Below are 20730 nucleotides of genomic sequence, written 5' to 3' on the forward strand. Positions count from 1 at the left end.
GCTAGTGGCTTCAGCAGCAGGTGCTAGTGGTTGCAGCTGCAGCAGGTGCTAGTGGTTGCAGCTGCAGCAGGTGCTAGTGGTTGCAGCTGCAGCAGGTTCTAGTGGTTGCAGCAGCAGGTGCTAGTGGTTGCAGCAGCAGGTGCTAGTGGTTGCAGCAGCAGGTGCTAGTGGTTGCAGCTGCAGCAGGTGCTAGTGGTTGCAGCAGCAGGTGCTAGTGGTTGCAGCTGCAGCAGGTGCTAGTGGTTGCAGCAGCAGGTGCTAGTGGTTGCAGCTGCAGCAGGTTCTAGTGGTTGCAGCAGCAGGTGCTAGTGGTTGCAGCAGCAGGTGCTAGTGGTTGCAGCAGCAGGTGCTAGTGGTTGCAGCTGCAGCAGGTGCTAGTGGCTGCAGCAGCAGCAGGTGCTAGTGGCTGCAGCTGCAGCAGGTGCTAGTGGCTTCAGCAGCAGGTGCTAGTGGTTGCAGCTGCAGCAGGTGCTAGTGGTTGCAGCTGCAGCAGGTGCTAGTGGTTGCAGCTGCAGCAGGTGCTAGTGGTTGCAGCAGCAGGTGCTAGTGGTTGCAGCTGCAGCAGGTTCTAGTGGTTGCAGCAGCAGGTGCTAGTGGTTGCAGCAGCAGGTGCTAGTGGTTGCAGCTGCAGCAGGTGCTAGTGGTTGCAGCAGCAGGTGCTAGTGGTTGCAGCTGCAGCAGGTGCTAGTGGTTGCAGCAGCAGGTGCTAGTGGTTGCAGCTGCAGCAGGTTCTAGTGGTTGCAGCAGCAGGTGCTAGTGGTTGCAGCAGCAGGTGCTAGTGGTTGCAGCAGCAGGTGCTAGTGGTTGCAGCAGCAGGTGCTAGTGGTTGCAGCAGCAGGTGCTAGTGGCAGCTGCAGCAGGTGATAGTGGTTGCAGCAGCAGGTGCTAGTGGTTGCAGCAGCAGGTGCTAGTGGTTGCAGCAGCAGGTGCTAGTGGTTGCAGCAGCAGGTGCTAGTGGTTGCAGCAGCAGGTGCTAGTGGTTGCAGCTGCAGCAGGTGCTAGTGGTTGCAGCAGCAGGTGCTAGTGGTTGCAGCTGCAGCAGGTTCTAGTGGTTGCAGCTGCAGCAGGTTCTAGTGGTTGCAGCAGCAGGTGCTAGTGGTTGCAGCAGCAGGTGCTAGTGGTTGCAGCAGCAGGTGCTAGTGGTTGCAGCAGCAGGTGCTAGTGGTTGCAGCAGCAGGTGCTAGTGGCAGCTGCAGCAGGTGATAGTGGTTGCAGCAGCAGGTGCTAGTGGTTGCAGCAGCAGGTTCTAGTGGTTGCAGCAGCAGGTGCTAGTGGTTGCAGCAGCAGGTGCTAGTGGTTGCAGCAGCAGGAGCTACTAGTTGCAGCTGCAGCAGGTCCTAGAGGATGCAGCAGAAGGTGCTAGTGGTTGCAGCTGCAGCAGGTTCTAGTGGTTGCAGCAGCAGGTGCTAGTGGTTGCAGCAGCAGGTGCTAGTGGTTGCAGCAGCAGGTGCTAGTGGTTGCAGCAGCAGGTGCTAGTGGTTGCAGCAGCAGGTGCTAGTGGCAGCTGCAGCAGGTGATAGTGGTTGCAGCAGCAGGTGCTAGTGGTTGCAGCAGCAGGTGCTAGTGGTTGCAGCTGCAGCAGGTGCTAGTGGTTGCAGCAGCAGGTGCTAGTGGTTGCAGCTGCAGCAGGTGCTAGTGGCTGCAGCAGCAGCAGGTGCTAGTGGCTGCAGCTGCAGCAGGTGCTAGTGGCTTCAGCAGCAGGTGCTAGTGGTTGCAGCTGCAGCAGGTGCTAGTGGTTGCAGCTGCAGCAGGTGCTAGTGGTTGCAGCTGCAGCAGGTGCTAGTGGTTGCAGCAGCAGGTGCTAGTGGTTGCAGCTGCAGCAGGTTCTAGTGGTTGCAGCAGCAGGTGCTAGTGGTTGCAGCTGCAGCAGGTTCTAGTGGTTGCAGCAGCAGGTGCTAGTGGTTGCAGCAGCAGGTGCTAGTGGTTGCAGCAGCAGGTGCTAGTGGTTGCAGCTGCAGCAGGTGCTAGTGGTTGCAGCAGCAGGTGCTAGTGGTTGCAGCTGCAGCAGGTGCTAGTGGTTGCAGCAGCAGGTGCTAGTGGTTGCAGCTGCAGCAGGTTCTAGTGGTTGCAGCAGCAGGTGCTAGTGGTTGCAGCAGCAGGTGCTAGTGGTTGCAGCAGCAGGTGCTAGTGGTTGCAGCAGCAGGTGCTAGTGGTTGCAGCAGCAGGTGCTAGTGGCAGCTGCAGCAGGTGATAGTGGTTGCAGCAGCAGGTGCTAGTGGTTGCAGCAGCAGGTGCTAGTGGTTGCAGCAGCAGGTGCTAGTGGTTGCAGCAGCAGGTGCTAGTGGTTGCAGCAGCAGGTGCTAGTGGTTGCAGCAGCAGGTGCTAGTGGTTGCAGCAGCAGGTGCTAGTGGTTGCAGCTGCAGCAGGTGCTAGTGGTTGCAGCTGCAGCAGGTGGTAGTGGTTGCAGCAGCAGCAGGTGCTAGTGGTTGCAGCAGCAGCAGGTGCTAGTGGTTGCAGCAGCAGCAGGTGCTAGTGGTTGCAGCTGCAGCAGGTGCTAGTGGTTGCAGCAGCAGCAGGTGCTAGTGGTTGCAGCTGCAGCAGGTGCTAGTGGCTGCAGCAGGTACTAGTGGCTGCAGCTTTAGCAGGTGCTAGTGGTTGCAGCAGCAGCAGGTGCTAGTGGTTGCAGCAGCAGCAGGTGCTAGTGGCTGCAGCTTTAGCAGGTGCTAGTGGTTGCAGCAGCAGCAGGTGCTAGTGGTTGCAGCAGCAGCAGGTGCTAGTTGCTGCAGCTGCAGCAGGTGCTAGTGGTTGCAGCTGCAGCAGGAGCTAGTGGTTGCAGCAGTAGGTGCTAGTGGTTGTAGCTGCAGCAGGTGCTAGTGGATGCAGCAGCAGCAGGTGCTAGTGGTTGCAGCAGCAGCAGGTGCTAGTGGCTGCAGCTGCAGCAGGTTCTAGTGGTTGCAGCTGCAGCAGATGCTAGTGGTTGCAGCTGCAGCAGGTGCTAGTGGTTGCAGCAGCAGCAGGTGCTAGTGGCTGCAGCTGCAGCAGGTGCTAGTGGCTGCAGCAGCAGGTGCTAGTGGTTGCAGCAGCAGGTGCTAGTGGTTGCAGCTGCAGCAGGTTCTAGTGGTTGCAGCAGCAGGTGCTAGTGGTTGCAGCAGCAGGTGCTAGTGGTTGCAGCAGCAGGTGCTAGTGGTTGCAGCAGCAGGTGCTAGTGGTTGCAGCAGCAGGTGCTAGTGGCAGCTGCAGCATTTGCTAGTGGTTGCAGCTGCAGCAGGTGCTAGTGGTTGCAGCTGCAGCAGGTGCTAGTGGTTGCAGCTGCAGCAGGTGCTAGTGGTTGCAGCTGCAGCAGGTGCTAGTGGTTGCAGCAGCAGCAGGTGCTAGTGGTTGCAGCAGCAGGTGCTAGTGGTTGCAGCTGCAGCAGGTGCTAGTGGTTGCAGCAGCAGGTGCTAGTGGTTGCAGCTGCAGCAGGTGCTAGTGGTTGCAGCTGCAGCAGGTGCTAGTGGTTGCAGCAGCAGGTGCTAGTGGTTGCAGCTGCAGCAGGTGCTAGTGGTTGCAGCAGCAGGTGCTAGTGGTTGCAGCTGCAACAGGTTCTAGTGGTTGCAGCAGCAGGTGCTAGTGGTTGCAGCAGCAGGTGCTAGTGGTTGCAGCAGCAGGTGCTAGTGGTTGCAGCAGCAGGTGCTAGTGGCAGCTGCAGCAGGTGCTAGTGGTTGCAGCAGCAGGTGCTAGTGGTTGCAGCAGCAGGTGCTAGTGGTTGCAGCAGCAGGTGCTAGTGGTTGCAGCAGCAGGTGCTAGTGGTTGCAGCAGCAGGTGCTAGTGGTTGCAGCAGCAGCAGGTGCTAGTGGTTGCAGCTGCAGCAGGTGCTAGTGGTTGCAGCTGCAGCAGGTGCTAGTGGTTGCAGCAGCAGGTGCTAGTGGTTGCAGCAGCAGGTGCTAGTGGTTGCAGCAGCAGGTGCTAGTGGTTGCAGCAGCAGGTGCTAGTGGTTGCAGCAGCAGGTGCTAGTGGTTGCAGCAGCAGCAGGTGCTAGTGGTTGCAGCTGCAGCAGGTGCTAGTGGTTGCAGCTGCAGCAGGTGCTAGTGGTTGCAGCTGCAGCAGGTGCTAGTGGTTGCAGCTGCAGCAGGTGCTAGTGGTTGCAGCAGCAGCAGGTGCTAGTGGTTGCAGCTGCAGCAGGTGCTAGTGGTTGCAGCTGCAGCAGGTGCTAGTGGTTGCAGCTGCAGCAGGTGCTAGTGGTTGCAGCAGCAGGTGCTAGTGGTTGCAGCTGCAGGTGCTAGTGGTTGCAGCAGCAGGTGCTAGTGGTTGCAGCAGCAGGTGCTAGTGGTTGCAGCAGCAGGTGCTAGTGGTTGCAGCAGCAGCAGGTGCTAGTGGTTGCAGCTGCAGCAGGTGCTAGTGGTTGCAGCTGCAGCAGGTGCTAGTGGTTGCAGCTGCAGCAGGTGCTAGTGGTTGCAGCAGCAGCAGGTGCTAGTGGTTGCAGCAGCAGCAGGTGCTAGTGGTTGCAGCTGCAGCAGGTGCTAGTGGTTGCAGCAGCAGGTGCTAGTGGTTGCAGCTGCAGCAGGTGCTAGTGGTTGCAGCAGCAGGTGCTAGTGGTTGCAGCAGCAGGTGCTAGTGGTTGCAGCAGCAGGTGCTAGTGGTTGCAGCAGCAGGTGCTAGTGGTTGCAGCAGCAGGTGCTAGTGGTTGCAGCAGCAGGTGCTAGTGGTTGCAGCAGCAGGTGCTAGTGGTTGCAGCAGCAGCAGGTGCTAGTGGTTGCAGCTGCAGCAGGTGCTAGTGGTTGCAGCTGCAGCAGGTGCTAGTGGTTGCAGCTGCAGCAGGTGCTAGTGGTTGCAGCAGCAGCAGGTGCTAGTGGTTGCAGCAGCAGGTGCTAGTGGTTGCAGCTGCAGCAGGTGCTAGTGGTTGCAGCAGCAGGTGCTAGTGGTTGCAGCTGCAGCAGGTGCTAGTGGTTGCAGCTGCAGCAGGTGCTAGTGGTTGCAGCTGCAGGTGCTAGTGGTTGCAGCTGCAGCAGGTGCTAGTGGTTGCAGCTGCAGCAGGTGCTAGTGGTTGCAGCAGCAGGTGCTAGTGGTTGCAGCTGCAGCAGGTGCTAGTGGTTGCAGCTGCAGCAGGTGCTAGTGGTTGCAGCTGCAACAGTTCCGGGAAAAAAATAGAACAAAAAGAAAAATGGTTTCGAAAAGTTTATGAAAGAAATTATAAAAGTAATTACCACGATATTATTTTCTGTTTTGAGGCGGATAATGACAAGGAGGAGGAGGAGGAGGAGGAGGAATAGGAGGAGGAGGAGGAGGAGACGTCGATGACGAAGAAACAGAGGAAGGAGGAGGAGGAGGATAAGACGAATAAGGAGGAGGTGGCGATTAAAAATAAGAAGGTGGTGGAGAATAAGAAGAAGAATAAGGAGAAGAAGAAGAGAAGAAGAAAGGAGGAGGAAGAAGTAGGAAGACGAAGACAAAAGATTAAAAAAAGGTTGAAATTATTTTGAAACAAACGAGCATTATAATCCTATACAAAAAATAACGACAATAAGAACATTGGAACAGAACCTAAAAAATTTTTGGAAATAACGAAACAATAAGAAAAGTGAAGCTTGTGAAGGAAAGTAATTGTCCGGAATAATTGAATTAACAAATTAATTAACAAATTTTTGTACCAATTTAAAAAAAAATTTGATAGACATCTACCCTTCAGGTGGAAGGTTGGTTCCTCACACGCCCACCAGGGGATGGGGAGGCTAGGGGGCGCGCCGCCCCCCCTGGAATATTTTGTTGGGCTGCCTAGAGTGCTGCTGCTCAACATGAGAGTTTCTGAGTCGCCAGAGACTGGGTCGCCAGAGACTGGGTCGCCAGAGACTGGGTCGCCAGAGACTGGGTCGCCAGAGACTGGGTCGCCAGAGACTGGGTCGCCAGAGACTGGGTCGCCAGAGACTGGGTCGCCAGAGACCGAGTCGCCAGAGACCGAGTCGCCAGAGACCGAGTCGCCAGAGACCGAGTCGCCAGAGACCGAGTCGCCAGAGACCGAGTCGCCAGAGACCGAGTCGCCAGAGACCGAGTCGCCAGAGACCGAGTCGCCAGAGACCGAGTCGCCAGAGACCGAGTCGTGGTGAATGGTTTTGAAAACCGACAAGTTGAAGAATTGAGACACTTATGCAACTCTTGTGTATCTTTATTGAGGAAACGTTTCGCCACACAGTGTCCTGTCAGACACTGCAACTTCTTGGGATCTTAATACTTGGGAATTCTTCACTTGCCTAACCCTTGGGTACAACCTACTTCCACATTGGACAAATGTGACACCACCTACGACTGCTGCCCCTCACCTGTCTACGGTTTATAAGCTGCTGCTCCGCTCATATGCCGTATTCTATTCAAGATTGATGGACTGATTAACCACATCGACTCAAGGCTGAGGGACTGATTACCTCATTTTCCTCCTGTTCTTCAAGTTTCTCCTTTGTATGGACTGATGAAGCCACTGTGTGGCGAAACGTTTCCTCAAAGATACACAAGAGTTGCACATGTGTAATTCAACAGTCCCTCAACCTGGAATCGATGTGTTCTTGTAGGAAGTGCAGCATAGGGCCAGAGAGGTGGCGAAACGTTTTTTCAATAGAAATTCCCATGTGTTGCACAAGTGTCTCAATTCAGAGACCGAGTCGCCAAAGACCGAGTCGCCAGAGACTGGGTCGCCAAAGACCGAGTCGCCAGAGACTGGGTCGCCAAAGACCGAGTCGCCAGAGACTGGGTCGCCAGAGACTGGGTCGCCAGAGACTGGGTCGCCAGAGACTGGGTCGCCAGAGACTGGGTCGCCAGAGACTGGGTTGCCAGAGACCGAGTCGCCAGAGACTGGGTCGCCAGAGAATGGGTCGCCAGAGACTGGGTCGCCAGAGACTGGGTTGCCAGAGACTGGGTCGCCAGAGACTGAGTCGCCAGAGACTGGGTCGCCAGAGACTGGGTTGCCAGAGACCGAGTCGCCAGAGACTGGGTCACCAGAGACTGGGTCGCCAGAGACTGGGTTGCCAGAGACTGGGTCGCCAGAGACTGGGTCGCCAGAGACTGGGTCGCCAGAGACCGAGTCGCCAGAGACTGGGTCGCCAGAGACCGAGTCGCCAGAGACTGGGTCGCCAGAGACTGGGTCGCCAGAGACTGGGTCGCCAGAGACTGGGTCGCCAGAGACTGGGTCGCCAGAGACCGAGTCGCCAGAGACTGGGTCGCCAGAGACCGAGTCGCCAGAGACTGGGTCGCCAGAGACTGGGTCGCCAGAGACTGGGTCGCCAGAGACTGGGTCGCCAGAGACTGGGTCGCCAGAGACTGGGTCGCCAGAGACTGGGTCACCAGAGACTGGGTCACCAGAGACTGGGTCGCCAGAGACTGGGTCGCCAGAGACTGGGTTGCCAGAGACTGGGTCGCCAGAGACTGGGTCACCAGAGACTGGGTCGCCAGAGACTGGGTCGCCAGAGACTGGGTCGCCAGAGACTGGGTCGCCAGAGACTGGGTTGCCAGAGACCGAGTCGCCAGAGACTGGGTCACCAGAGACTGGGTCGCCAGAGACTGGGTCGCCAGAGACTGGGCCGCCAGAGACTGGGTCGCCAGAGACTGGGTCGCCAGAGACTGGTTACTGTGATCTTCTTGCATAAATTAAGGCTGCGAGAGAATCAAAGGATAAGCCACTTTATTCTGGAAGCATTTCATCAGCCAGTGGCTTCTTCAGTCCATTGCAGAGAACGGTGGAAGATAAGGAGTTTGAGGCAATCAGTCCCTCAGTTTGGAATCAATGTCTTCAGTCCATCAACCTGGATAAAAGTCCATATAGAAATAACATTAGAGAAAAAGTAGGTCCACTTAAATGTGACTTCAAGTTAACCAATTACAGAGAAATCGAAATGTTTTCCTTTTTTGAACGATCATTTCCTCTCATTTTTTTTACATAACTGCAAAAGTTGATATCAAGTTCCTGGTCCTGATGTGTTTTTAAGAGTTCATAAAGGATGTAAGAATGAGCTTAAAAACCATAGTTCCCTAAGTAACAAAAAGGCACAATACCGTGACTGGAACAGTACACAAGTAACCCGCACATAGGAGAGAGAAACTTACCACGACGTTTCGGTCCGACTTGGACTATTTACAAGTCGGAGCGAAACTTTATCAGTCATAAGATCCCGGATGAGTGGAAAACGGCAAATGTTACAGCCATTTACAAAGTGCGAGGCAGATCCCCAGTCTCAAATTGCCAGGAAATTAATGAAATCAGAAGCTACGGATGAATTTCGAATCCATCTTGAAAGATTTAATGATTTTAGGAAAGTTGATAACGTGCCTCATAAGTTCACTAACATTTTCCACTTTAGTATTTGAGACGGTAGATCAGGACAAGAATGAGATATTATGTTTATCTGGAGTTTATCTGGAGAGAGTTCCGGGGGTCAACGCCCCCGCGGCCCGGTCTGTGACCAGGCCTCCTTAGGTCAGTGTCCCAGGATGCGACCCACACCAGTCGACTAACACCCAGGTACCCATTTTACTGATGAGGAACATAGACAACAGGTGGAAAGAAACACGTCCAATGTTTCTACTCTGGCTGGGAATCGAACCCAGGCCCTCACCGTGTGAAGCGAGAGCGTTAACCACCAGGCCACCAGAGCCAGAATGACTTTACTAAAGTTTAACACAGGAGACTCATAATTATATCAAATCCTCTTATCAAACTTTTCCTACTTATCAAACTTCTTAATTATCATCATTTAATTATCAAACTTCACCTCATCAAACGTCCTTTTAATTATCAAACTTCCCCTTAATTATCAAACTTCCCCTTAATTATCAAACTTCCCCTTAATTATCAAACTTCCCCTTAATTATCAAACTTCCCCTTAATTATCAAACTTCCCCTTAATTATCAAACTTCCCCTTAATTATCAAACTTCCCCTTAATTATCAAACTTCCCCTTAATTATCAAACTTCCCCTTAATTATCAAACTTCCTTTTAAATCAAAGTCAATTAACTTACATTAAGATATAAATCAAAGTAATTATCTTTAATATTTTAGATATTTTAAGTCATTACGTAACTGTTAATAAATTGTGAAAAAAATTTAATTATTCTCTCCTACATAAAATATCTACTAATTAGCTAATTTAAAGGGTGAAGGGCTCTTGATTTATGGATCTGAGCTAACCTCTCGTTCCCCAGGCGCTGGATAACCCCTACGGGTCCGGCGCTTCCCTGTTAATATATTGAGAATCTACCAGTAAGGTCCACTTAAATCTGCCAGTAAGATCTACTTAAATCTGCCAGTAAGATCTACTTAAATCTACCAGTAAGATCTACTTATATCTACCAGTAAGATCTACTTATATCTACCAGTAAGATCTACTTATATCTACCAGTAAGATCTACTTATATCTACTAGTAAGATCTACTTATATCTACCAGTAAGATCTACTTATATCTACCAGTAAGATCTACTTATATCTACCAGTAAGATCTACTTATATCTACCAGTAAGATCTACTTATATCTACCAGTAAGATCTACTTATATCTACCAGTAAGATCTACTTATATCTACCAGTAAGATGTACTTACATCTACTAGCAAGATTTACTAGTAAGGTTGCGAACTTAAAATATACTGAGAGCTGTCACCTCTTATGCTTTATTGATTTTACTCTTAAAAATAAAGCATAACTCAATTGATGATAAAAGACACCTTAGTAAAATTCCCTTTACTGACACTAGTTTATTGCTCAGTAAAAAATGAGAAGTTTTGGACGTCAGTGTTAGGATGCGTCAAAATAGGTCAAGTTTAGATTTGGTTAGATCAAGTTAGGTTAGGTTAGTGTATGCTAGGTTGGGTTAGGGTATGCTAGGTTAAGTTAGGGTATGCTAGGTTAAGTTAGGGTATGCTAGGTTAAGTTAGTGTAGCTTAGGTAATACTAAGGTTAAGCTATATTAGACTAAGTCCTTAACATTTAAAAATTATTTTGGGATACAAAAAAAGAATCACTAGGGTCTATAATCAGAAGGCATAATTAGAAGGTATAATCAGGAGGTATAATCAGGAGGTATAATCAGGAGGTATAATCAGAAGGTATAATCAGGAGGTATAATCAGGAGGTATAATCAGAAGGCATAATTAGAAGGCATAATTAGAAGGTACAATCAAAAGGTATAATCTGAAGGCATACTGAGAAGGTATAATCAGAAGGTATAATATGTAGATTTCATTTGTAATCTGATTAACGATGAGAATATTTTGATGGAAGGAAGGAAGCCTGGGTTAGCTTCCTCGGCTGTTTTCTGCCTTTTTTTCCTTTGCTTCCTGCACCTCCCACTGCGCGCGTGCGCGCAGTATACTCTACGTATAACCTCCATCACAGGTAACAGAAGGAAAACCTTCACTTTCATCTTGTTGGTCTTCCGATGTTCTCAGGAAACATTCTTACCATCAATCGTTCTTGTCATGAAACGATCTTGTCATGGAACGTTCATGTCCAGAAACATACTTGCCCTGGAACGTTCTTGTCAAGAAACGATCTTGTCATGGAACGTTCATGTCCAGGAACATGCTTGCCCTGGAAAGTTCTTGCCATGAAACGTTTTAACCATGTAAAGGTTCCGTCACGCAAGTAACTTTGAAAGGTTACCTACACACGAGTCGGACATTTTTTCCCCACTGACTCCTGGAGCGTGTCGTCTTGCTCGATACTGGAATGTCTCGACCTTCCTGGACTCCAGAGCGTCTCTATGTATTATGATTTTTCCACATGTGTGTTTTCAGTAAGTGTTTATGTCCTGTGTCTTAATTTTTTATCTTCTGGTCCTGGAAGGGTATCTGCCGGCGTCTGGACCCTGGAAACCTGTCTGGAGCTTCTGAAGTGTTTAATATTTTTTTTCTAATTCCTAAGATTAACTCCTTTTATTGGATTCTGGAAAAGCTTTTTCTCCATCTTCAAAGTCGGCGAGTCTTCACTTCAGTGACTTTCAGAGTTCTTGCCGCCGCAGATTACCGAAACATTGAGGTTTTTCGAAGACTTCTTCTTGTCGGAGCGTGCAACTCTTCACATACAAAAATATATGGCGTGTTTACTTTAGTGATTTTAGTTTAATCATCTGAGTGTAAAGTTTTGGTAAACATTTTAGAACGTGAGGATGAGAGCTTGAGGCTTCATCTTTGACCTTCTACTCAAAAAAAAAAAAAAAAAAAAAAAAAATTCAGCGAGGATCCTTCACATTTTTTATATCTTAATATTATTATTATTTTGAATATTAAAATGATTTTTTTCAGTGTTGATAATAGTAATTATGTTATACTTCCTTTATTATGGGGAAGCGCTAAATCCAAAGGGATTATACAGCACCTGTGGGGGTGGGGGAGAGTAAAGGTATTCAGGCTCAATTTGGGGAACTGGATCACAGATCCAGTTCCATAGATCAAGAGCCTCTCACCAGCTTCAAGGAACCTCCGTTGAGAGAACTTCCTTTATTACAAAATAAAATTTCTAAATTGGTTCTTTCAAACACTTGCCGTCCAAGAAACAAAGCAAAATGTTCAGAAGAAATATTTTGCACCGACATTAACTCCATCTTTTACTTTCCTTGCAGAGCAACTGCACTGCACGATCATCAGGTGGCGGCATCAAGGATGAGTCTCCAGTCCCAGCCAGAGATCAAGTATTCCTCTTGAATATCTGAAGCGCTACACCTGGACACCCACACAAGACTGTCTTACTGTTCCTTAAAAGAACAGGTTAACAAAGGAGACGCCACATTATGAGGTAGATATTCGTACTGTTTCCAGGCAGCATCTTCAGTTTTCGGAGAATAAACGTGAAGAACGTCAGGATGGCGTGAGTACTAAATATCTTTACAGCTATCATAGTTTTTTTTGTTCTCTCTGGTTCCGAGTGTTAGCTGTCCCAAGTTATACACAGTGGCATATGCAATACTTCCACTCGGAACAGACAAACTGAGATCACGTATAGAGAAATATCTGTGTAAACAGCCTCATGATAAGGGCAGTGACAAGAACTGAGAAACAGATAAATATGTCTCACAGAAAAACTCCTGACAGAAGCAGGGGAAATGAAGGTTGGTGCAGGAGGCTGGAGACGGGAATGGCGAGTACACAAACACACAGACCTTCAGGAGACCCGGCGAGCATCATGCCTACACCAGTAGCGTCGATCCCTGCTAAGTGCGGTCTCGGCGTCTTCACTCTGGTGCTCTTCAACCTGCTATCAACAGGTGAGTCAGCTGGTTGTGTGGTCTCACGTCTGTATGGTGGAGGCAGGAGTGTCTTTGATATCCTTGATCTGTGACTGGAGGTGAAACTTTGTGTTATGGGAGAGAGAGGTCGTGGCTTGGTGATCCTACATGTGGAACTGCTTGTCCTCTCAGTGTTATGAGAGGTAGAGTATTTAAGATACTACTTACTTTACCTGCCTTGAGGGTGTTCCGGGGATCAACGCCTCCGCGGCCCAGTCCTTGACCAGGCGTCCGGGTGGATCAGAGCCCGATCAACCAGGCTGTTCCTGCTGGCCGCACGTAATCCAACGTACGAACCACAGCCAGGCTGATCGGGTACTGACTTAAGGTATCTGTCCAGCTTCCTCTTGAAGGCAGCCAGGAGTCTACTGGTAATTCCTCTTATGTCTAGTGGAAGGATGTTGAACAGCCTTGGGCACCGGACACTTAGTGTTTTCTCTTAGTATACTAATGATACCCCTACTTTTGGGGATATGTTGCACAGCCTGCCCAGTCTTTTACTTTCGAAGGGAGTGATTTCTGTGTGCAGATTTGGGACCAGTTCCTCTAGGATTTTCCAGGTGTAGATTATGATGTCTCTTGCCTGCTCAGTGTTCAGAGAGATAAAATATTGAAGATACTGGATTTGAGACTGCTTGTTCTCTCAGGAAGGCAGGAGAGTACTTACGGTACCAGATACGAGATTACTTGTCCTCGTATCCTCAGGAGGAAGGAAGAATATTTAAGATCTTAGATGCGTGATTTCTAGCGTCATAAAACATTTACCCTTCATTTAAAGACTGAAAGAGCAAGATATCTTAGATACCCTTCCTCTCTGAATGCTGAGAGGGTAAAGAGTCACTTATCTAGGATCAAAATACTCTTCTTCTCAGTGTCCTGAGAGGAAGAGTATTAAACACTGAAAGATTGCTTGTTCTCTCAGTTTTCGGGGACGTAAGAAGAGTATTGAAGATTGGAAGATTGCTTGTCCTTCTCTCTGCCTGCTTGCCCTCTCTCTGTGTTGGCTGACTGATTTCTTTCCTCGCTGTACTTAGTCTTTTTTTGAATTGTACTCTGCTATCTTCCTCTTGTTCGTCTTTCCTCTATAGATTATTTCATCATTCAACACTTTCACCACACTCGCACATTATCACTGTTTTTGCAGAGGTGCTCAGAATACAACAGTTTAGAAGTATATACGTATAAAGATACACAACATATCCCTCCAAACTGCCAATTTCATCAAAACACAATACACAAATAACCCGCACATAGAAGAGAGGAGCTTACGACGGTATTATGCCTTTTTTGTTATTTCATCAAATCGTGTCACATGAAGTGGACAACGAGAGAGATGCTGTGGACGTAGAGACAATATAAATAAATAACATATTAGAAAAAAGGGAACTGACGTGCCCCTTTAAGTTTTCAACGCTGCTGAATCATAAGGGAAAGGTTCGTGGAATTACTAAGAATGACAGGGCCTTCCTGTCAACTTTATAACGACATTCCTGATTTTTTCGTTTCCACGAGACAAGTTGAGAGACTTCTTTTCAACGTTAATGTATCCATCCTACTTTGGAGGATCGCATCCTTATTTAAGTGTGCAGGAGCCCATCTGTCAGTTCTGATATTGAAACTGTCATGTGTGTTCAAAGTAAACTATCTTTGGCATGTCTCTTTAAAACGACTTCAGTGTTTAATGGCTGTTGCATCTTATGAAAGGTACGATTATTTTTTGGTTAAAGCTGTGAAGTTGCAAATTTGTGGAACAAACTCCCGAGTGCCGTCGTAGAGGTTGAGACGTTACGTAGTTTTAAAAATAGGTTAGATAAATACATGAGTGGATATGGGTGGGTGTGAGTTGGACCTGACTAGCTTGTGCTACTAGGTCAGATGCCGTGCTCCTTCCTTAAGTGGACGTGACCTGACCTGACTAGGTTAAGGCACTGGCTTAAGCCGGTAGAAGAATTGGATCTGCCTCACATGGACCAGTAGGCCTGCTGCAGTGTTCCTTCTTTCTTATGTTCTTAAGTTTGTTGAAGTTGGAAGAATTGAGATGCTGAGTGACATGTGACTGCCACCCACAGCAGACCTCGCCTCGGCACCACCCACAGCAGACCTCGCCTCGGCACCACCCACAGCAGACCTCGTCTGGGCACCACCCACAGCAGACCTCGTCTCGGCACCACCCACAGCAGACCTCGTCTCGGCACCACCCACAGCAGACCTCGTCTCGGCACCACCCACAGCAGACCTCGCCTCGGCACCACCCACAGCAGACCTCGTCTCGGCACCACCCACAGCAGACCTCGTCTCGGCACCACCCACAGCAGACCTCGTCTCGGCACCACCCACAGCAGACCTCGTCTCGGCACCACCCACAGCAGACCTCGTCTCGGCACCACCCACAGCAGACCTCGTCTCGGCACCACCCACAGCAGACCTCGTCTCGGCACCACCCACAGCAGACCTCGTCTCGGCACCACCCACAGCAGACCTCGTCTCGGCACCACCCACAGCAGACCTCGTCTCGGCACCACCCACAGCAGACCTCGTCTCGGCACCACCCACAGCAGACCTCGTCTCGGCACCACCCACAGCAGACCTCGTCTCGGCACCACCCACAGCAGACCTCGTCTCGGCACCACCCACAGCAGACCTCGTCTCGGCACCACCCACAGCAGACCCCGCCTCGGCACCACTCACAGCATACCTCGCCTCGGCACCACCCACAGCAGACCTCGCCTCGGCACCACCCACAGCAGACCTCGTCTCGGCACCACCCACAGCAGACCTCGTCTCAGCATCACCCACAGCAGACCTAGGATGGACACTAGCGAGAGTACATAAGAGCACTTAAGAGTACCTCCAGGAAGAGGTTTAGTCTGTATGTTAAAAAAACAGTCGCTCGTTTGGGGTGAATTACTCAGCACCACAAATGATGCAGTCGAAGTTTTAGCAGAATAAAATTGAATACCAGAATCTAGTTACTTGTGTGTGTGTGCTTGTGAGAGAGAGAGAGAGAGAGAGAGAGAGAGAGAGAGAGAGAGAGAGAGAGAGAGAGAGAGAGAGAGAGAGAGAGAGAGAGTAAACACACAGACAAGCGTCCGCTCTGACAGTCAAAGAAAATATACGTTGAAAAACGTCACTTGAGTTGATGACTTTAAGTTAAGTGAACTTTGAAGTGAACCTCAGTGGGGCGAGAGTGCAGGAGTGGGGCGAGAGTGCAGGAGTGGGGGCGATAGTGCAGGAGTTGGGAGAGAATGCAGGAGTGGGGCGAGAGGGTAGGAGTGGGGGCGAGAGTGCAGAAGTTGGGAGAGAGTGTAGGAGTGGGTGCGATAGTGCAGGAGTTGGGAGAGAGTGCAGGAGTTGGGAGAGAGTGCAGGAGTTGGGAGAGAGTGTAGGAGTTGGGAGAGAGTGTAGGAGTTGGGAGAGAGTGTAGGAGCTGTGAGTGTAGGAGCTGGGCGAGAGTGTAGGAGTGAGGGCGAGAGTGTAGGAGTGGGGCGAGAGTGTAGGAGTGGGGCGAGAGTGCAGGAGTTGGGAGAGAATGCAGGAGTGGGGCGAGAGTGTAGGAGTGGGGGCGAGAGTGCAGAAGTTGGGAGAGAGTGTAGGAATTGGGAGAGTGTGTAGGAGCTGGGAGGGAGTGCAGGAGTTGGGCGAGAGTGTAGGAGTGAGGGCGAGAGTGTAGAAGTGAGGGCGATTGTGTAGGAGTGAGGGCGAGAGTGTAGGAGTGAGGGCGAGAGTGCAGGAGTTGGGAGAGAGTGCAGGAATTTGGAGAGAATGCAGGAGTGGGGCGAGAGTGTAGGAGTGGGGCGAGAGTGTAGGAGTGGGGCGAGAGTGCAGGAGTGGGGCGAGAGTGTAGGAGTGGGACGAGAGTGTAGGAGTGGGGGCGAGAGTGTAGGAGTGGGGGCGAGAGTGTAGGAGTGGGGCGAGAGTGTAGGAGTGGGACGAGAGTGTAGGAGTGGGAGCGAGAGTGCAGGAGTGGGGGCGAGAGTGCAGGAGTGGGGCGAGAGTGTAGGAGTGGGGCGAGAGTGTAGGAGTGGGGCGAGAGTGTAGGAGTGGGACGAGAGTGTAGGAGTGGGGGCGAGAGTGTAGGAGTGCGGGCGAGAGTGTAGGAGTGGGACGAGAGTGTAGGAGTGGGACGAGAGTGTAGGAGTGGGAGCGAGAGTGCAGGAGTGGGGGCGAGAGTGCAGGAGTGGGGCGAGAGTGTAGGAGTGGGGCGAGAGTGCAGGAGTGGGGCGAGAGTGTAGGAGTGGGGCGAGGGTGCAGGAGTGGGGCGAGAGTGTAGGAGTGGGGCGAGAGTGTAGGAGTGGGGCGAGAGTGCAGGAGTGGGGCGAGAGGGAGGCTTCAGAAGGAGTGGTAAAGAAGTGGAGAGGAAGGAGGGAGAGAAGAGAGGTAGGGAGAGGAGGGAGGATAAAGAGAGAGGTAGGGAGAGGAGGGAGGATAAAGAGATAGGGAGAGGAGGGAGGATAAGATAGGTAGGGAGAGGAGGTAGGGAGAGGAGGCAGGGAGAGAAGAGGGGGAGGGAGAGAAGAGAGGTAGGGAGAGGAGGGAGGGAGAGAAGAGAGGTAGAGAGAGGAGGGAGGGAGAGACGAGAGGTAGGGAGAGGGAGGGAGGGAGAGAAGAGAGGTAGGGAGAGGAGGGAGGGAGAGAAGAGAGGTAGGGAGAGGAGGGAGGGAGAGAAGAGAGGTAGGGAGAGAGGGAGGGAGAGAAGAGAGGTAGGGAGAGAGGGAGGGAGAGAAGAGAGGTAGGGAGAGAGGGAGGGAGAGAAGAGAGGTAGGGAGAGAGGGAGGGAGAGAAGAGAGGTAGGGAAGAGGGAGGGAGAGAAGAGAGGTAGGGAGAGAGAGAAGACAGGTAGGGAGAGGAAGGAGGGAGAGAAGAGAGGTAGGGAGGGAGAGAAGAGAGGTAGGGAGAGAGAGAAGACAGGTAGGGAGAGGAAGGAGGGAGAGAAGACAGGTAGGGAGGGGAGGGAGGAAGAGTGGGAAAGCAGAGAGGTAGGGAGAGGAAGGAAGGAAGGAGGAAGAGTGGGAGAGAATAAGTGAATCACTGGGATACCTGTGTAAGACTAAGGGAGGGATTCACGAGGGATAATTGAAGAAGATACCAGGGATAACTGACAGTTATCCCAAAGTCTAGGTACTCGGTGAAGAGGAAGACTCGGTAAGGAAAGGAAGAGGAGGAGAAGCAAGTGCAAAAGAAGCAAGAGGGAGAGGCGTACAGAAGATAAGGGAAGGAAGATTATTATTAAAATCAAGGGGGAAGCGCTAAACCCGGAGAATTATACAGCACCTGGGGGGGGGGGATGTGGAAGGCATTCAGGCTTAATTCAGGGAACTGGAGCACAGATAAGGGAAGGAAGAGAGGAGAAGAAGGAGAAACAAAGAAAATAAAGAGAACTTAATTGTGTTGTAAACAAACATTGAATTAATCAGTTTGAATTATTATTCATCTATATTCCTATTCTTCTCTTCCTTCTTCTTATTCTTATTCATGTTCTTCTCTTCCTTTTTATTCCTCTTCCTGTTCTTCTCTTCTTATTCCTGTTCTTATCTTGTTGTTCTTATTCATCCTCTTCTTCTGATGTCATCGTTAATTTTATTTCCGACTCATTTAACCCCCTCATGGGGGGGGGGTAAGGGGTTGGATGCTGCTAGAGGGCTCTTGATCCTTTCTCTTCGGATCAAAGTTCACCCACTCTCATTCCACACTTGCATGATCCTCACGGTTTTAGCGCTTCCCCCAGGAGTATATTAGAGAGTAATTAACCTCATCATTAGCTAACAGAGTTATCAAACCTCTAACTGGGTTTTCTAGGTTTCGGAGCTGTTATGTTTGGGGTTTCTAGATTTTTGGGTTTCTAAGATCTGGAGAATTTTTTTCGGGTTTCTAGGTTTTTGCGTTGCTAGATTTTTGAGTTTCTACATTTTTGCATTTCTAGATATTTGTGTTTCTAGTTTTTTTTATTTCCTAGGTTTTTGCTTTCCTAAGTTTTTGTGTTTCTATATTAATATATTTTGGATTTCTAGGTTTTGGGACTCATAGATTTTGAATTCCTAGGTTGAAAGTTTCTTTTGTAGTCAATTTCTAGATTGCGAGTTTAGAGGACGTCAGTCTCTAGGTTTTCGAATATTTCTGGGTTCTAGTTTCTAGGTTCTGGGTTTTTGTAGTTTAAATTTTACGAAGAAACTAGATAAAAAAAATTATGACATTTAAGGGGGAGAGCGCTAAACCCGTGGGGGTCATACAGCGCCTGTGGGAGGGGGAGGTATTTTGGTTCGATCCAAGGAAGGAGAGGTTTATTTGTGAAGTGTTAGTGGTTCAGTTGGTGTCAGTGGTTCAGTTGGCAAGTGTCAGTGGTTCATTTGGCTAAGTGTTAATGGTCCAGCTGGTAAGTGTCAGTGGTTCAGGTGTGAAGAATAAGTGGTTCATTTGTTAAGTGTAAAAATCGAAATGCTTAAATACATGAAAACTAAAAATACAATGGAATTATCTAGTCCAACGCTGTTCTTCTTCAGCATGATGGTGTGGCTGTCGACTGAGGCTTTCAAGCTCTTGCTGGAGAGGCAGGTGCAGTCCATGGAGGACCTCATCCGACAGCAGTCTGGCTCCGACAGTTATCTCTCCCTCGTACGACACTGGTTCTGTAACGAGGCAGTGCTACTGCCAGAAGCCGAGTCCTTGGGCTTGCTCAGGCTAGTCCCCGTCATGGGCACCGTCGCCTCCTGCGTCAAGGCCCTGGTGCGCTACAAAGGGGCGAAGATGGCCCTACGCAAGTCACCAGTTACGGCACTTACCACACTGGGATGGACCCTGGTAACAACGAACGTGCTCCTCTCTCTGTTCGTCTCCCTGTGCTCCCTCTACTTCTTGTTGAGTCATCTCATCAAATCATTGTATTGCCCAGTAGATGAGGCTCGTCCAGCAAGACACAAACCTCCCTCCACATCCACTAGCAGCAGCTGGAGAACTCCGTCAGTGATCCTCACAGACAGTCGTCCTCTGGACACTGGAGAGTCATCGGGGCGACCTGTTAGTGAGCTTGACGCTCATTTCAATGAAAGAGTGGCAACCCTTTGTTGCAGGGCCGCTGAGCTCTATGCGAAGGCCAGCTCCCCTGATCTATGTACAGAGGCTGTCAGTCTCTACACCAAGGCAGCCGAGGCCACAGCCACCGCTTGTGACATGTATTCTAAGGATGCCCCCGCTATTGCCGAACTTCTTATAGATTTGGCGAAAAAGTATACACGGAACGCTAAAGCCGCCTCCGACACCGTTTCCGAGGCTTCAGACGTCACTTACAAGGCTTCAGACCTCACCTACGAGGATTCAGACCTCACCTACGAGGATTCAGACCTCACCTACGAGGCTTCAGACTTCACCTACGAGGCTTCAGACTTCACCTACGAGGCTTCAGACTTCACCTACGAGGCTTCAGACCTCGCCTACGAGGCTTCAGACCTCGCCTACGAGGCTTCAGACCTCGCCTACGAGGCTTCAGACCTCGCCTACGAGGCTTCAGACCTCACTTACGTGTCTTTAGACCCTAACTATCAGGATTCAGACCTCACCAACGAGGCCACGGACCTCACCGACAAAGCCACTGACGAACTTACAACCGAACCAATTGTAAGCATAAAAGGTAACACGGATGACCCTCTAGTAGAAGTTTACATCAAGGCCGCAAAAATTCTTCTTCAGGACGCAGGGGTCCTGCTGGAGACCCTGGACCCTGACGAGGCGTCGGTCATCAGGAACCTACTCTCCCAGACACAGGAGATCAGCCAGAGGGTCGACAGTTTGATCTCGGTTTTGAAAGATATGGAAAACGAGTCAGAGGTGAGGTTGAGTTTCCAGAAATCACTCGCCTAGTATTACGAGTCGAGTCTTGATTCATCGGAATGGGGAAATAAGACATGTCCCCATAAGTCCTGGCACGAGTGTTGGTACCGTAAGTCACTAAGCTTTCGGCCCTCCTCCTCCCATAAGGCTCAGGATTGGGTGGGTGAATCCTGTCACCATAAGGCACAGGAATGATGGGGACACAAGTCATGGGATGGGTAAATTCTGTCTCCATAAATCACGGGAGCGAGAAGGTAAATCCTGTCTCCATGAATCACGGGAGCGAGAAGGTAAATCACGGGAGCGGGAAGGTAAATCCTGTCTCCATATATTATGGGAGCGGGAAGGTGTCTGATTCAGTGAAAAAGAGGTCTGATCAGTTGTGAGGTTTAAGGTGTGATTTTTTTTTGAGGTGTCAGGCACCTTGGTTTAATGCCAAGGTGCACCATGGAAAGAAGGAACCAGCTGCAGTTTTCTTTGGTCAGGAGAAGCCAGTTCATCAGCCAAGAGAGAATACATGCAGAAACTGATGGGAAACGGTGGATAAAATGAATGAAACTGAATATGAATCAAGTTGAAAAAATCCGTGTGCAGAGGGCAGATTCCTACATTACAGAATGAATGTAGCTCGCTCATTAACAAGGAGACAAGCCTCACAAAACTGTTGGAACAGTACATACAATGTTCGCAAAATATATTTATAGTTCATACGACGTTAGCTATTGATAA

The 20730-nt window shown here is 50.0% G+C and overlaps 1 protein-coding gene and 1 long non-coding RNA gene across 3 annotated transcripts in view; one reads left to right on the forward strand and one right to left on the reverse strand.

Moving 5' to 3' along the window:
• Positions 1-20730, reverse strand: part of LOC138854509 (uncharacterized) — a 482813-nt gene that overhangs the window by 153075 nt on the left and 309008 nt on the right. The gene's annotated exons all lie outside the window — the stretch shown is intronic.
• Positions 1-20730, forward strand: part of LOC128699323 (limbic system-associated membrane protein) — a 214259-nt gene that overhangs the window by 133520 nt on the left and 60009 nt on the right. For both annotated transcript variants that reach the window (XM_053791942.2, XM_053791943.2), the window contains exon 2: positions 11518-12159. In XM_053791942.2, the coding sequence (XP_053647917.2) occupies positions 11922-12159 (238 nt within the window). In that variant the 5' untranslated portion in view covers positions 11518-11921. The remainder of the gene's footprint in view (positions 1-11517; positions 12160-20730) is intronic.

Source organism: Cherax quadricarinatus, chromosome 61 (assembly GCF_038502225.1).
Source record: "Cherax quadricarinatus isolate ZL_2023a chromosome 61, ASM3850222v1, whole genome shotgun sequence".
NCBI classification, from domain to species: domain Eukaryota; kingdom Metazoa; phylum Arthropoda; class Malacostraca; order Decapoda; family Parastacidae; genus Cherax; species Cherax quadricarinatus.